Genomic DNA, 17,674 nt, shown 5'->3' with positions numbered 1-17,674 from the left:
TTCTTTATTTCTTAAAAACATATAAAAATAAGAGTAAGAAATTTAAAGAACAATTAAATTTAAATGCCTTCATTGACATTTATGTATTTACTAAAACTATTATATTTTATAAAATAATATCTGCAAAATAAACTCTGAAAGAGTAGAATTTAACCTTTCAAATTTACTTTTATGTATTTATTATTAAATTAAATATGTCAATGTATTTTTTTTAATTTTTTTTTCAATTAAGCTAATTATTTTTTAAAATATTTTTATTTGTTTTTATATAATTAATTAATAAAAAAATAATTTTTCTTTAAAATAAAAAAATTTAATATAATTATTAACGAGGATCTATAACATTCTCTCTTGGCATTATACACCTGCTTCCTGACCCGACCTCAATTGAAATTTGTATTCGTGCTTTGATATTTTCCACTTTCATCCCACTGGAGACGGAGGAGCGACGGAACGACACCGTTAAAAAATGAACGTTTGGCTGGTTAAACCTCTACAGCCCACCGATTACCGTCAGTTTTCTTAAGCCAAGCTGGTGGAGCTGTGGGTTCCACTCGTGTGGGTCCCCTCGTTGCCCATTGGCAATTATAAGTAGGACTCAAAGAGAAATGGCCTCTTTGTTCTTTTGGCGAAGCTCGTTCTGGATACTTATGCTTGCTTACTCCTAATCTCTTTTCCTTTTTCTTATTTCAACATTGGTACCCTTTCTCTCGTTTTCGAATCCAGTAACCGTGATTCCTGAAAAGAAAATAAAATTTCTGACACTGGATCATTGCTTTCCTGTTTGTTTCTCGGTAAACCATCAGGAAATCGCTTTCCTTTTCGCTTCTGTTTGATCATTTGCAGCGAACAGTCGTCCTTCCGTTTGAGATCTATTTATCTACCAATATTCGAAGGTATTTTATTTTTATTTTGCTCATTATATTATATTTTAGAGAATATTTCTTTTGGCGGGGTGTTTGTTTCTAAGCTTTCCCTCCAGTTTTAGTTAATATCACTCTCACTGGTTAAAGTGTCTGTTCTTGGTTAGGATAATGGCTCACTTCCACAACGATGATCTCGAATACGTAGGTGATGATTATTACGACGTCGTTGATTTTGAAGATAACCCTTTCCTTGAACCCGAACCTCAAAGAGAAGCCGATTTGGATTACATAGACTCGGATTTTGAAGACGATTTCGAGTCGGTATGCTACCGTTCACGAACAAATTATATGCATGCGTTACTTTTGTTAATCCGTGATAGTGTTTATAGGCGATATTGTTTTGGATTTTAGAGTAAACCCAAGACTGATACCTCGGCTTTGGAGGCTAGAAATGGGAAGGATATACAGGGGATTCCCTGGGAGAGACTTAATTTCTCTAGAGATAATTACCGCGAGACAAGATTAAAGCAGTACAAGAACTACGAGAACCTCTCGCGCTCTCGCGAAGAGCTCGACAAGGTTAGTTTGCTCAAATTCATCACCTTCAAACAAGTTCTCTCTCTCAAATTCCTTTGGCTTTATTACTTTAGCTTGTCCCGCTTGAACCAAGTTAATTGATCTTATATATTTTGAGATGAGGTATTACTTTCTGGAATTGTTGCTAAATATATTTTGTTAGCAGGAGTGTTTGCAAGTAGAGAAGGGAAAGACATTTTACGACTTCCATTTCAACACAAGGCTTGTCAAATCTACAATCGTGCATTTTCAGGTAGAGGCTTTTGTCTCTCTGCTCTCGTTTTCTTTTGTTTTTCATTCTAAATCCACCAAAAAGAAAAAGAAAAAATAAAAAGCAGCTGCCCATTTAGTTAGAAGTCTCATGCGTCTTATTTTGATGTTTAAAATTTAAATTTCTTGGGTCTGAAAATTTACTTTTAGCAGAGTTCTGAGTTCTTGCCCTTTTTTCCCCTATTTTTAGTATTATTGCTCGTTTTCTCTTCTCTTCTCTTTCTTCTTTCAGTCCTACTTGCGTCATTTTTGTGGTCTACACTTTTGATGCATAAGACAATTCATAATCGTTGTGTACAAGTTCCTCATATCATAGATCTTCGCCTCTCAATGAGCTATTGAATTGCTTCCTATGAGAAATTGTATAAGCACTTCACATTGATTGATCAATTGATATATTGTCAACAAGAAGTTTAGTACACGATCCATTTCAAATATTTTATCTTGTAAAAATTGCAGTTTACTGCTACTTTTAAGGAGTCAGAATCCTGATGTTTCATGTTAGTCTATCTCTCCTATTCTATGAACTTCCATGATGCACATATCATTAGCTTATAGTTTTGCAGGTCTCGTCATTTTGTTATTGTCCGCATAAGGATATTTTATATGTGATTATAACTCTCGCATATAACTCTGTGCCTGAACTTATGGGAGGTATGATGTTTGATATTGATCCCTTTCATATGTTAAATTATCTGGATGCATTTAACTTGTGAACAACTGGCTTAAGTTGTCCTGATTAAATTATATTTACTCTCCAGTGAGGCCATTATACCCTTCTGGCCTGCAAGCTAGCGACTCAAAGTCATTCTGGATGTAAAAGCATAGTTTCTGAAAACTGGCTTCATTGATCAAAAGTCTCTAATTATGGACAGAATTTTGGCTTTTGGGCATGGAATGTTTTTTTTTTCTTAGAAATTTTATGGTGTTAGTTACCGACTTACTGGCATCAAGTTGGATTTGTATTCACTAATCCTTTTTTATGCAGATTTCCAAAGGATGCATACTTTCTAAGCACTGGTTAACAATTTCTCAAAATTTATTAAAATTTAAATATCAATTTTACAGGGTAAAATAAATCATCATAGCAGATAGTTTGATGGGATGATCTGGTTTGAACTTGTAAATATTGATGCATCACACCCATGAAGAAACATGGCACTTCTGATATGGTTAATCCTGGTTAGGTAACTCGTGAATTTGAGAGCATTTGTGGAAGGACTGTGAAAACTGTAGATGCACATTGCACATGTATTGGAGACAACAGATGCACTGAAAAACATAAAAGCACCTGCTGATCAATTGTTTCTATAGAGAATCGTTTTAGTTTCAGCATCCAAAACTCTCTTCAAATGATTTATAGGGATCAAGCTCAAAGAGCCATGTTGGAGACTAAAAAAAGTATAAAACAATGATGTCCAGCTTGCTTGCTTAATATTCTGTTACCTCACATATGATTAACTGCTTGCATGGATTCACTGTGATTTTACTCGTTTTGATGTGTTCCCATATAGACTGGGAATATGAAGCTCTGATATGTAGACCATCTATTTTTTTTATGCCTGTGATATCTTTTTGCCTATATATTTTTCCCTATGATTGTGAAATATATTATTTTGGCTTTAACCCATCTGTGGCATTTAGGATTGCTATTGCTTTTTATTTCAGCCTTATAAGCAGGGTGGGCGTTATATCTGAGCAGCTGGCGCGATTATGGATACGTTATTTATATGGTATGATAGGAAAATATTTGAGCATTTAAGAGGCCTCTGTCCCAATTCCTATACTAAACTAGCATCGATGTGTCATCTCAAGGGGCCTTGTTGATACAAAATTGTATTTTCACTTGCTACACTTATATTGGCTCCATCAGATGCATCTAAAGCTTTGCTGTAGCCTCTCATGTCTAATTTGTGGATTTATTTTTTAGCAGCTGCATTTATTATTAGCTCATTGTTTAGTACGCATGTTATGCCTTGAGTGAACAGTAAATCATAATATAAAAACAAGATTATAGGAACAACGTAGTAATTGTCATGGAGGTAGAAATAATTCTACCTTTGGATACATCTTAATCCTTATTGTTTTCTTAGTCTTTAGCTGTATTCTTTGTTTCCAACTTTCTTTTTTAAAAGGCTTCGTCTCAGTTGCATCTCTTGATCCAGAGAGTCTCCCTTCTATTTGATAGTTTGATACTTTTATCTGTGTTGAGATGATCTCTTTGATAGATGGACAAGTCTGATTTCTGAATTTTATTCTTAATAGGTTATTGATGTTCTTTTCCATTTGGTTTGTCTTGCATCTTGCAGCTGAGGAACCTGCTATGGGCAACATCAAAGCATGATGTGTACCTTATGCAAAATTACTCGGTAATGCATTGGTCATCACTACTCCGCAGAGGCAAAGAAGTACTCAATGTGGCTAAACCAATTGTTCCTACCCTGGTATGCATCTTAAGGACCTAAGGCTGATCATTGTCTTCATTGTATAATATTGCTATTCTTTCCTGGCTGAAACAGTTTTGTGTTTTTGTTTCCCCTTCAACAGGAACGTCCAGGATTGTTGTCTCAGACACTCTCAAGAGTGCAAATAAGCACTATGGCTGTTAAAGAGAACTTCTTAGTTGCTGGTGGTTTTCAGGGAGAGCTTATCTGCAAGGTAGGGGATGGCTTGATATGTATCTACCACGATGAATAATGAAAATGATTTCTTTTTCCTCATTTACTAATATTTTTATCTTTTGGGGGCCAGCATTTGAATCAACCTGGAGTTGCATTCTGTACAAAAATAACAACAGATGAGAATGCCATTACAAATGCAGTTGATGTATACCATAACCAAAGGTAAGGAACATATGGAGACGACAATTGTGAAATCATTCATCATTTCTCCATGACAGACACTTGAACCTTGTATATTTTCAGTGGCTCAATAAGGATTACAACTGCAAACAATGATGCTCTTGTTAGAGTTTATGATGCTGAAAGATTTGCTTGCCTAAATCGTTTCACCTTTGATTGGTCTGTAAATGTGAGTGCCCTCCATGAGAAAACAATTGATGCAAATTGATTCTGGAATGCATTTTATCTTACATCTGATTCTTACACCATGGTTGATTTTTTGTCCCCTTCTCAGAACACCTCTGTTAGCCCGGATGGTAAATTACTTGCAGTCCTTGGGGACAGTACAGAGTGCTTGCTCACTGATGCCCATTCTGGGAAGTTGGTTGGTAACCTGAAAGGTCATTTGGACTATTCTTTTGCATCAGCTTGGCACCCTGATGGACGAATTTTGGCCACTGGCAATCAAGATACTACATGTAGGCTGTGGGATATAAGGAATCTATCCAAGTCCTTGGCCGTGTTGAAAGGAAATATGGGTGCAATAAGAGCACTGAGTTTCACTTCAGATGGCCGGTTTTTGGCAATGGCCGAGCCTGCAGACTTTGTTCATGTGTTCGATACAGAATCAGGGTATGTGAAGTGCCAGGAGATAGACATTTTTGGGGAGATTGCTGGTATATCCTTCAGCCCTGATGCAGTAGCTCTTTTTGTAGGGGTTGCTGACCGCACTTATGGTAGCTTGTTAGAATTTAACAGAAAGAACTACAACTGTTATTTGGACTCTGTGTTCTAGTGCAATCATACAGAAAACCTAATCTTATGAATGTGCATATTGTTTAAAGCTTCTTGTTTCAAATTTTTGTTCAAAGCTTGAGCTTTTGCCCTGTTTCGGTTGCTGAATTCTGTATTATGGAGCAGTCCCGGGTTTTTAGTTCACAATTCATATTTTTTGGCTTTTAAGAAGCTATTTCTGTGAAGGTGATTTTTTGAAGCTGGCAGAAATGAGTGAAATTTTGGTTTTGTAAAGGACTTGGGCAAATTGTCCTCTCTTTGAAATATTAGATACTTGCGTACCAGTTGTTGTTTATATATTTATTTTTTTGTAAATTATGGATTTGAGATACCTCCAGCAGGGGGTTTGGGGGAGGAAACTTACACGATGGATGATCTGCGACTTGGCTGGAGTCCCAAGTCCTAGCATAGAAGTGACATGCTTCCGGTTGGGATTAATCGTCTTGAGGATCCTAGTTCATTGGATAAACATTTGTCCTGCTGTTCGTGCTGTTGCAGTCATTACTAGCTATCCTAATCGCTTTATTAGACTCCATGAATTAAATATTTTTTTATAAAATCATCTTTGATATTATTTTCTTTGTTGAAATGAACATTTTTCATGTTAAAAATGGATTTTTTATTTAAAATTAAAAGAAATAAAAATAATAAACTGACTTATTTTTTGCAAGGTTGTTTTATTCTAAATCCGGGATATAGGTATACCGGAATGGTATGCTTCTTACAGAAAAACTATATTTTTTACTCAATGCTAAAATTTGAAAACTTGACATTCTACATTCTTGAACTTGGAATTTTTAAATCTTGCTCCTCTCAAATGAGTAACATCTGTTCCAAGGGAAGCAGGAAAGATCGTGTGCATGGAAGGAACTTCAGAGTTCTAGTTTTTTCTCGACATTGAAATCTCTGACCGACAACGTGTCTAAGTGTGACAAGTTATTAGGAGTAACAGGAGACTGGAACATGTGTTCTTCTGTTGTTGCTCCCATAAAACGTAAGGTAAGTGGAAGTTGTTGTTTAGTGTAGACAGGAGGAAGATTTGACGCCAAAATTCCAATCCACGGCGAAGAAAATGAAGCACAAGCACCGCCTCTCGACCATTCTAGGTGGTTGTGGTGGGTCATGTCATGTGAGAGTCTCGGATGGGCAACGAGCCAAAGACCACTCAATTGATTTGGTACTTCACTTGTCCTCATTGACCATCTCTTCATGCCATATTCCTTCTTATCATTCTACCAAGTCGCCCCTTTTTCTTCTTGAGTGAATCTATCGGTTCTCAATGCTTCAAGAAAACAAAAAATAAATAATAAAGAAAAAGAAAGAAGCTCGCATTTCGATTTAAGATATTCAATCCGGAGAGATCTTTCAACATGATATTGCTCCATGCACTTGGTGGATGGGATTAAAGATCCCAAGGGATATATAATTTTAACGGTAGTGTTTAATTCTATCAAAATCAATAATTTCGAGTTAATTATTAAAAAAATAATTTACATTCAACTGTAAACAATTGAGAAATTTAATTTTTTTATGCATCTTTTCCTATAAATTAATAACAAACTATACCTTAAATTAAGGTGGCGCTAATAATTTTATGATAACTGGATATTTGGTGATAATTATATTAAATTTTCAATTATATATAAAACATTTTTTATAATCATTATTTGAAATGATTAATTTTGAAATAATTTTTTTTTAAAAAAAATTAAATTTTGTGAGAATTAATTTTAAATTAAAATAAAATATTATCAAAATTGTCAAAATTTTACGAGAAATGCTTTTATTTATAGCTCTTTTATTAAAATTATTTATTTAATCATTGAGATTTTTTTTTTCTTTATTTTTTTATTTGTTTTTACTTCAAATTTGCTCGTACTTTTTAATTAATAATTTTTTTAAAAAATATTTAATATAAAATATTAATATTTAATGTATTTATAATTGATATTAAGAAATAAATTATATTATTATATTAATTTTAAACAAGGAGAAACCATTTTAATGGTTAGAATTATGTAAAGTTTACGGGCTTTAGCTAATTAAGTAGAAAGAAAAAATGAGAAAATTGAACAGGTTTAGTTTATAAGCTAATAATATATCGACAAGAAATAAAAATAAATATACTATTTCTTTTATTCTATAATTTTTATATATTTTATTTTTATACATAAATTAAAAAGATAATTTTTTTATTAATTTTTTAATTATATTTATTTTTTAAAAAAAATCACATGGCTTATTATACCATATAACATGTTTGCACGAAACGACCATTCCATCCTATAATATTTTCCAGAGTCTCCATTATGGCCATGGGCCACCATTAGCTTGCTGTTTTTGCTTGTGATTGAGTTTCGACACTTGTGATAATCACCTTCTTATTAAAGTCTCCTAGAAGTCTCAAGAGCTCGTCATTATGAGCTAATGCTTCAGTTTGAACATCTGACTATCAATAATCAATTATTTACTTAAAAAGAAATTTTTGGATGATCTCTATAACAACAACATATCATCTTTGTGGAGAAAATTAACTGGACAAAATCTGTAGATAATTAAAATTCATAAAGATAAAAAATTTAAAATAATACCGAACCTTAAAAATATAAAATGAAATAGTAACAAAAAAAGTCTCACACGTAATGTGCCGCAATGATAAACACACTTATATTGTATATTAGATGTCAGAGTTCAATTATCATAAATTGCATTTACATTTAAAATATTAAAATTCGATTTTCATAAATTGTACTTACGCTTAAAATATTAAAATTCGATTTTCATGAATTACACTTACGCTTAAAATATTATAGAGATATAAAAGCATATGTGATTAACTCGATATGATCAATCCCATAACAATTTCCAATCAAACCAAATGTGTTGAGAGTTATAATGACATCAAACTACCCTGAAAATGACCCTCTTTTGTTTCCTTCCTAAAATTTCTTTGGCTTTGCTCATGGGAATCACCTTCCCCTTCCCTGCCTTTGCTTTTGAAAATGACCCTCTTTTGTTTCCTTCCTAAAATTTCTTTAGCTTTGCTCATGGGAATCACCTTCCCCTTCCTACCTTTACAGCTCAACTGGATTCAATGATGGGCTTTACTCGCTTTGACCATTCACAAAGTTTAATGGTCAAAGTTTATGTCACATGTAACCTTTCTCCACATTATTTTCAGGCCTGATGGAATCCCTTTCACTATTTTTTTTAATGAAATTCAAATTTAAAAATTCTCGATTGTGAAAACAATTTTAATATAGTTAGATTTCATTTTTCAGTCACAAAATTTTTTTAGCAAGATAAAATTACTTTCTCAAATTTTATATTTGAATAAGATTAAATTAAAATTTCAAGTTAATTAAAAAAATAAAAATATACTATAAATACATCAGTCAAATTAAAATTTATGTATAATATAATGCCAATTATATTTGAAAAATGTGCTATTAATATCGATTTTCATACTGAACACTAGATTTATTCTGGTGTCCTGCTATTGGGAAGTCTCATTTTATTTAAACCATTTGGCAGCTAGAGGCCCAACCTAACAACCAGTTTAATCTGGATATAGAAAATCTCTAGGTCCAACATAAAAGAAACTGATTGAAACCCTAAAATCTAGAGGCCCAATCTAACAACCAGTTTAATCTGAAAGATAGACCCGATTGAAGAAGCAAAAAAGCACTGTCAACTCCAGAATCATTTCAGCCACCAACAAACTAGAAGCTTAAAAGACTAATGCTAGTTAGAAACATGTTTATTAGCATAGTCAAACATTGGATCCGTTTCTTTTGCCGAATTTTGAAGAGAGTGATACATGGCATTGGTTAATGGTGCTTCTCTCTTTTTGTATTTTGGATTATAATTTTGAGTTTGAATTTGGTCCATATTTTTTAGATTTAACCAATAATAATTATGTTTTTTCTTCAATAGAATATGTTGTCAAAAAAATTATATTAAAAAAAGTGATCAATCAAAATATTTTATTCTTATTTTTATTGAAACACATGCATTTACTCTATTTACATGTGAAAATATTTCAAAATTATAAATTTCAATATATCTATATACGGAATAGGAAGTAGGAGGCGAGTGTATCATGTGATAACTCAACGATTAATAATTTAATTGAAGTATGACATATCAGAATCATTGGAATATCGAACTTGATTCATCCCTCCCCTTGCAGACAAAAAATATATATGTAAATCAAAATTAACTAAACATTTATCTTATATGCAAACAATAGATTTTATTCTATGGCTGTGATCTACAGCAGTACCAAATATCTTACAAAAAGATACATTAACTTTTATATTGTGAGAACACCAGTTCTAAGGCAAGGTTCCTCCAATACAAAGTTTAGACACAATATACACCAAAAACCACTTAATTATTGTATAATATAAATAAATTATGTGAAATACACTTTTATAATTAATTTATTATTTTTCTATGAAAAAAGTTAAAAGTATTAAATGGTTGATATCTTATAAACTATATTCGATTATAATAAGGTATGTAATCATTATATATATATATATATACACACACAAAATAAAATATTTAAATCAAGAAATGTAGAAAAAATTAATATTTCAGACATTAAAGTATTTTATGTTTTAAATATTTAATCGTATATTAATATTTTATGGTGTTACATATGAAACTCCTTTATATTAAGAAAAAATTAAACCCAAACTAAGAAAAAATTAAACTCAAACCACGCTCTTTTTTTTTTTTTTTTAATCTTTTTGTCGAAATGCTCAGATTAGAAGAAAAGCAAATTAGTATGAATTACTTCAAGCTCAACTCGATTCATCACAATTCAGACAAAGCAAGCGAAAACGACTGAACTTGTTGCAACGTTGATTTCACGTGAGCCTGCAGCGGATTCTGGGTGATGGAGGACCAATGACTGGAGGCTGCTCTGGAGCAGACGATAGCGTACGCGTGGCAAATGACTATAGGTTGATGGATTGAAAAGAAAACGGCCGCGTGATATTGAAGAGCTGACTGGTTGAGGCTGAGGCTGGCTGAAACCGCGTGGAAAAAAGGTTTCCTAAAGGGTAATGGTCCCCACGGAAACGTTCTAGACTCGTTTTGCTTTTCTCTTACGCTTGGGTCTGTAACTGGAAGTCCGTTGCCGCACCACCATTTTCTCCTCTGAACATGCCATTTTCTCTTCACATGTTCCCAGTCTTTTCTTTTCTTTTTTTTTTTTTAATTCATGAAATCATTCAATACTTGCTTTTTAAGGGAAAATTACATAATAATTACATGTCACTTGCGAATGCGTAAAAAAATAAAATAAAAAACAATTAGTTACATTCATAGAAATCTTTAAAAATGGCATGTGAAGTGCAATATGATGGCTATTAGTGAATCTTCCTGGCCTTTTAACACAAGTCTGATATTTCAAAGATTGCAAGGGTCACTTTGCCAATTGCCAAACCATTTTGACTTCGATTGTCAAACGGGCCGTAATTTTTCTTTTAAATTGCCGTGGAAAGTAAGGTACCTAACTGCAATCAACTCCTATAAATTCCTCACTCACTTCATAAATGCTCCTTTTGTTTATTTATTTATTTATTTTCCTTCTAACATCGGGGGGCGGCGATCCACAGTAGGGGCAAGGGCCATATGGTCCCTTTAAATTTTGTAAAGATTATTAAATAATTTTTCTTTAATATTAAATAAATAAGTGAAAGTATTATTAATTTGCGGTTGTCTATAGACATGTATATTAATTTATTATATTTTTCTATTATTAAATTTTAATTATGTAAATTTCTAGTATGTGTATTTTTATAATACCAAAGTCAGTCTAAACGTGAATATAGTTAATTTGAAAAAAAAAAAAAACTAACAGCTGGCTTCACATAAAAGCTAAATCAAAATGTTGCTACATTCAGAGCTTCAACGCTAATGCCATGTCTATGCAAGTATGCATTACTCAAGCATCCGGATTTCGGGTCACATGTGATCGAGTCTGGTTCTCTGCCAACATAACCCGAGATTCATTATAGAACAAGAGCGGATATGGGGGTTCTCTCGTTTTGCTAACTCATTATGGTAAACTAACTCAACCAATAAGCTCTTTTGGTTTAGTTTCGTATCTTTTCTGTATCTCCGACGATTAACATTCAAGCAATGCAATGAGGCGTGTTAACCACACCCCCCCCAAAAAACAAGCCACGTGTAACGTCCTTTTTCCAACACTGGAAGTTGTATTACCCGCGCGTGGGTCAATATATCTCTTCAAATCACTTAGCAGTTTAACGAGATTTTAGCAAACAGTTTAATACGTGAATGATCAGCACTACAAAGTAGATTGGCAAATCACGTGAGCTTACGTTATTACAACAATAATAATAAATGATTAATTACGAATTTTCCAGCAAAATTATTTTATCTCATTCAAATATTTATCTAAACTCCCTAAATTTTTTTATCAACAAAAGATCACTCACTCGTAAAAATAAAAAAATACCATTATTTCCTAACAAGCACAACTAATTTAGAAAGAGGGGTGGAAAGCTAATTCGAAAATAACTTTTCACTATATACAAACCTAGCTACCTAATCAACATAAAAATTTATTGACCTCAGAACAAAAGAAAATCCAAATTAAAGGATTATTAAACAATAATTGTTTAAAATAATGAATAAAAGCTTTCCATTCTTAAAGAAGAGGATTCTGAGAAGAACAAAGCTGAATAACCATTTTTGAATAAGATTCAATCATACAAGGTAGGAAGTTTTTTCTAATAGCAAACTGAATAGCAAGAGGAACTACAAAACCCTCTGCTGCAGTAGGAGATAAACAATAAAAGGTTTTTGCCACAACCAACCAAAAGAGAAGTTGAAGAGTCTCTAACCATAACATCAGTCCTGCTATCGATAAAAATTGATTAAAAGTTGCATCTACGTTAATTTTAAAACAACTAGATTCAGAAGACGTTCAAACCACATGTCTATTTTCAAAGAGATGCTGAAGGGATAGAGAATGGGGTGGCCACATGCTATGGAGAGCATCTCATTAAGATCATTATGAGCTTTAACAATAGTTACACTCGGGTCAAGAGAAACATTATAAAAAATAACAGAATTTCTGAATTTCTAAAACATGCCAACAAATATAATAGAATAATAAAACCATCTCCAAATCACCTTGCTTGACTTGATTTAATGTAACAAGCACCCAATCATGGAATGGTCCAACTTTCTGCAAATTTTGACTGAATTCTAATCTGGAACCAAACCAGGTAGCACGAGTACAAGTATGGTGACAAAGAAAGAACAAAGGCTCTATCATTTCCTCTGCCTGGTTACACAACGGACAAGATGGAGATGGAGAACATTTTCTACTAAACAAGTTTACACGGGTAGCCAAAACATTATTACAAGCTTTCCAAAGAAAATTGAAAAATTTTGGAGCAATAAGAAGCTTCCAGAGATCTGTCCAAAAGGAAAAGTTTCGAACAAATTGAGAAGAAGAACCTGGCATGTCAACAGTATCCTTCTTTTTGAGCTAGTAATAGACAGATTTAACAGAGACTTACCTACACTTAGAATGGTGCCACACCATTTAAAAATCTCTAGCATTCATAGCCAATGGAATACTAAGAATTACTTTACCTTCATCAAGGGAAAAGGAATCTGCCAACAAAATTGGGTCTCATTGATTAGTTACAGGGTCAATTAGATCAGCTACATAGATTATTGGACTCCTTTCAGGTCGCTGGCTTTGAATGCGAAAATCTAGTAAAGTAGGAACCCAAGCATTATTCCACACATTAAGAAAACAGGGACCTAATATATTCTAGCGATATCCAAACGAAATGCCTCTCTACTAACTAACAGACTTCCCATAAAATCAGAAAAGGGAAAATAGATACCTTTCACGATACGAGCCCACAAAGAATGGGGATGCTTAATAACTCTCCAGACTTGTTTTGCTAATAAAGCATCATTGAATAAGTGCAAGTCTTTAAAACCCATGCCTCCCTCTTTCTTATTCCAGGATAATTTTTTTTCAGCTTATCCAGTGGATATTTGCTTTATCAAAAGAACTTCACCAAAAACGGATTACTGCTTGATGGATTTCTTAAATAAAAGTTGTATAAAGCTTGAAAGAAGTCGTGATAAAAGAAGGGATTGCCTGCACAATTGTCTTGATAAGGACTTCCTTGCCTGCTTGTGAGAGGATTTTAATCTTCCATCCTTAAAGCTTTTCATAACTTTGTCCTTAAAATAGTTTAAAGCCTGGATTTTTGACCTGCCCCACTCCACAGGAATGCCAAAATACTTAGACAGAGATCCAGAATTTAAGAATCCCAACAATGAAAAAATTGTTTTTTGCATAGAAATAGATACACTATGGCTGAAAAATATATTAGTTTTACCAAAATTGATTCTTTGTCTAGATGCTGCATTATAGGTGTTTTAATTGGATAACTTCCTGCTCAGATACTTCCGTAAATAAAATAGTGTCGTTTGCAAATAAGAGATGGGACATTCGATGATAATGTATATTGAAAGTAAAACCTTGAATGAGATTACAAGATACAGTAATAGAATAGCACATTTGATACAAAAAAAAAAAAAAGTAGGGGAAGATTGGATCCTCTTGTCTAAATAAGACCAAAAAGAAAAGAACATTCTCCATTGATAACAACGAATATTACATGGTTGAAATATAAAATAAAAATTCATTTATCTATATTTTAAAGAAATCCAATCTTTTCATCACCAAAATGAGAAAATTCCAATTCACTAAATCATAAGCTTACCGTTTAATGGTTTTGGATTTTTTATTATTTACAACAAATATAAAATATTTTTATTTTTAAAGTAATTTTAGTATACATATAGTTGAATGTTTATTTATGAAAATATTTAAACACACATAGACACATATACAAATATATAATTTAAAAATATTTAAAAATAATTTAAAAATATTTAAACACACAGACATATATATAAACACGTGTCACATTTAAAAATAAAAATACATAAAATAAAAACACAGATAAATATATAAAATTATTATTATTATTATGAAATAAAGTAAAATATCATGATCGCTTTCATATATCATCCTTTCAAATATTTGTATGTGATTTAAAAAAAAAAATCATAATAGTCGAACAAAATTAAAGTAAGCAAATCGTAACGCAATTCTAAAAATCAATAAAAACATAACCTTGAGTAAAATAAAAGCTCCAAAATTAGATGCAGCCATTAGTGAATAATGGTCCCACTCCCACACCTCATCTAAAAAGAATAACAATAAAACAAATCTTATTTTATAAATAATAATTACCAAATAAAATTAATAATTATTCATATGAGATCACAGCTCCAAAAATCGGTCGAACCCAATAAATAAATAAAACAGCAACTGTTTTTTTTATTCAACTCTGCTCAGTGCTGGCTCACTATTGTCATTGCGCACAACCTTATCCCCAAAATTAAATTTTTATATTTTAAACATTTTAAGCTGAAGCTATTTGAGAGTGAAAAATATATTTTTTATTATTAAATAACAATATTTTAATTAAATTAAAATACTAAAAATATTTTAAAAATATTGCGGAACGTTGCCCTCTAACATGATAGCCTTTATGAGGCTCCACAAAAGAAAGTGTGAAAGGAAAAAACAAAAGTCAACAATTTTGGAGAGAAAATTTAACGCCAACAACAACTCCCCACTGTCGCTTGACAGTTAGTGCTGTACACGTGTCGATTAGTACTAAGACTATCCTTCACGTGTCAGAAATCGGACGGCTCATTTGCTTTGATTTGAACATGGTAGACGTCACCAGTAGAGCCTGACTGATTATGCTGATGAGGAGAGGGAGAGGTCTTTGAAAATTAACAAATAAATAATAATTAAATTTAGGTTAGAGAGAGAAAAATCAGAATTACCGACGTGGTTAATTAAAATAATTAAGGCCTATCCTCTTTATATATTGGCTAGAGAAGGTGTGGGCGTAAACAGAGAGATTTGAGAGTTTAGAAAAAGAGAGACAAAAAAAGAGAGCTTTGAGAGATTTCTAGCTGCTGGTTTTGGTGTTCTTCATTTTTCTTAAGTTCCCCCTCTGATTCTCCCCGCCTCTCTGAATCCCTTTCTGTTAATCATCTGCCTTTCAGGTTCTGATTTTCGGGGTTTGTTTTTCTGAAAATTTTATAAAGAAATGAGTAAAAAGCAAACTTGAGAAGGATTTCTCGAAAGCCAGGTGTTTTCAGAATTGAGATCCAGGTTTTTTTAATTAGCTTTCGCAAGTTTTTCTCTTTATTTTCTTGTATTTTCAGCTGTTTTTTGTTTTTTCATAGCTGAATCAGCTTGAAGGGTTATTTTTTGGTCCCTCAAGTTTGGTTGTTAGGCATTGAATCAAAAAGGGGTTGTCTAATTCTAGACCTCTTTGATCTTTCTTTCAAAAGAAACCTGTTCTTTAATTTGGTTAAGTACAGGTTGTTTTTCCTGTTTAATCTTGATTTTAAATAATTTTAGTTGAGAAATTTAGCTTTTGAAGGCATGGCAGCTATTATGGATTTCTATAGTAGCAGACATCCTCAGTCAGCTCCCTTCGGGGGTGAGCTAATGGAAGCACTTGAGCCTTTTATGAAAAGTGCTTCCTCATCAACTACACCTTCTCCTTCTTCTTTGCCACCTCTTCCCTCTACTTCTTACAATTACCTTCCCTTTTCTTACTCTCCTTCTGCCTCCCAAGATCAGGCCTTTTTTCATCCTGATGGTTGCTCCACATCGACTACCCTTCAATTTTCAACAGGGTTCTCGATCGATGATCCCACTGCTCTTCAGCAACCCGGTTCAATAGGGCTCAATCACCTTACCCCCACCCAGATCCATCAGATCCAGACCCAAGTTCAACTCCAGAACCAAAATGGCTTCCATTTCCAGAGTTACTATAATCAGAACCACCATACCCCCAGCTTTTTAGGTCCCAAACCCATCCCCATGAAGCAAGTGGGCTCACCGAAACCCACCAAACTCTACAGAGGAGTGAGGCAGCGACACTGGGGTAAATGGGTGGCCGAGATCAGACTCCCCAAGAACCGTACCCGACTCTGGCTTGGTACTTTTGATACAGCCGAGGAGGCGGCCTTAGCTTATGACAAGGCCGCTTACAAGCTCCGAGGTGACTTCGCAAGGCTCAACTTCCCCAACCTCCGGCACCAAGGTTCCCACATCCAAGGCAAGTTCGGCGAGTACAAGCCTCTCCCTTCCTCAGTTGACGCGAAGCTCGAAGCTATTTGTGAAAGCTTAGCGGAATCGCAGAAACAAGGAGGAAAAGCTGAGAAGAAATCGTCGACCAAGAAGAAAGCTCAGGTAGGGACCACTCCGGTGCTAGCAGCGGCTAAGGAAGACGAGTCACAGCAGGAAGATGCTCTGGTCAAGTGTTGCAAGGTTGAGACACCATCTCCCTTGTTAACGGAGAGCGAAGGTTCTGGTGGATCTTCGCCTTTGTCAGATCTCACTTTTCCGGATTTCGAAGAGGCACCGTTGGATGTTGATTCTGGGAATTTCAATCTGGAGAAGTACCCATCTTATGAAATTGACTGGGCTTCTCTCTTGTCCTAGATTTGTGATGTTTATGTCTTAGCTTTTATTTTGATCAGCTGTTTTAGTTTTGTGTAAGGTTTTAGGTCAGGTATTGTGGTTGCTGCAATGAAGTTTTTGGCAGTTGCAGGGCCAGGGTCAGAGTCGTCAATGTCTTTAGAAGTATTATTAGGGTAAATAATGTGGATATTGATGTGAATGTGGCACCATGGTTAGCTGTCTTTTTCTTGCTTAGCCATGGAGAATTTGTACTAGTTGGTGTTCATATTAGATAAAATATTGTAATTGTATCTGTATAATGTTTATTATATTTTGAATGTGTAATTCAACTGAAAATTGCGTAAACAAGACGATACCCTCATGGGATTTATGGTTAACCTTATTATGAGCAAAATTTTAAAAAATTGTTTGATTGAAGGCTTCTAACATAGAAGCAAATGTCCCAAATTGCATTGGATCAAAACGGTTGAGTTGATGCGCCGAGTGTATATAAAAGCTATATATAAAATCAATTCTGAAAGTGAAGATTGTCTCAAAAAATCTTCTTGCCATAGCTCGCATCATTGTTGTGGATGGAACGGCGCTATGATGAACAGATGGAACGATGATTGTGCACTGCAGGCCACTTGCAGCCGAAAGTAAAGGAAAATTTAGAAAAAGGACGGCCAAATAATGTTTTCACGCCTTCAAATTTGAAGATTGTTGAATCAATTTGAGCTTAAAGATAGATT

The 17,674-nt window shown here is 33.6% G+C and overlaps 2 protein-coding genes across 5 annotated transcripts; both read left to right on the top strand.

The window, feature by feature from the left end:
* The first annotated feature begins 610 nt into the window (after window positions 1-610).
* On the top strand, window positions 611-5,631 carry LOC110609152 (uncharacterized WD repeat-containing protein C2A9.03). Of its 4 annotated transcripts, none has more exons than XM_043954238.1 (9): window positions 611-896; window positions 1,014-1,187; window positions 1,278-1,445; window positions 1,609-1,695; window positions 4,022-4,156; window positions 4,260-4,370; window positions 4,464-4,555; window positions 4,637-4,742; window positions 4,848-5,631. In XM_043954238.1, the coding sequence occupies exons 2-9, from the start codon at window positions 1,035-1,037 to the stop codon at window positions 5,346-5,348; spliced, it is 1,353 nt and encodes a 450-aa protein (XP_043810173.1). In that variant the 5' UTR covers window positions 611-896; window positions 1,014-1,034; the 3' UTR covers window positions 5,349-5,631. The 4 variants fall into 4 exon arrangements, with proteins under 4 accessions (XP_043810173.1, XP_021604212.1, XP_043810174.1 ...); XM_021748520.2 differs by having other exon boundaries at window positions 612-896; window positions 1,031-1,187; XM_043954240.1 differs by lacking the exons at window positions 611-896; window positions 1,014-1,187 and adding an exon at window positions 3,381-3,445 and having other exon boundaries at window positions 1,394-1,445.
* Window positions 5,632-15,353: 9,722 nt separating this feature from the next.
* Window positions 15,354-17,235, top strand: LOC110609271 (ethylene-responsive transcription factor RAP2-4). Its single transcript, XM_021748733.2, has one exon. The coding sequence runs from the start codon at window positions 15,897-15,899 to the stop codon at window positions 16,962-16,964; it is 1,068 nt and encodes a 355-aa protein (XP_021604425.1). The 5' UTR covers window positions 15,354-15,896; the 3' UTR covers window positions 16,965-17,235.
* The last annotated feature ends 439 nt before the right edge of the window (window positions 17,236-17,674 follow it).

Source organism: Manihot esculenta, chromosome 2 (genome assembly GCF_001659605.2).
Source record: "Manihot esculenta cultivar AM560-2 chromosome 2, M.esculenta_v8, whole genome shotgun sequence".
In the NCBI taxonomy this organism is placed as follows: Eukaryota; Viridiplantae; Streptophyta; class Magnoliopsida; order Malpighiales; family Euphorbiaceae; genus Manihot; species Manihot esculenta.
Note: the sequence above shows the minus strand (reverse complement) of the source record. Positions and strands in the feature narration are given on the sequence as shown.

Excerpts from the sequence above, each read along its gene's own strand:
- LOC110609152 (XM_043954238.1), top strand. The coding sequence starts at position 1,035 with ATGGCTCACTTCCACAACGATGATCTCGAATACGTAGGTGATGATTAT. Across the intron at positions 4,556-4,636 it reads GATGTATACCATAACCAAAG|TGGCTCAATAAGGATTACAA; the intron begins GTAAGGAACATA and ends GTATATTTTCAG. Across the intron at positions 4,743-4,847 it reads CCTTTGATTGGTCTGTAAAT|AACACCTCTGTTAGCCCGGA; the intron begins GTGAGTGCCCTC and ends TCCCCTTCTCAG.
- LOC110609271 (XM_021748733.2), top strand. The coding sequence starts at position 15,897 with ATGGCAGCTATTATGGATTTCTATAGTAGCAGACATCCTCAGTCAGCT.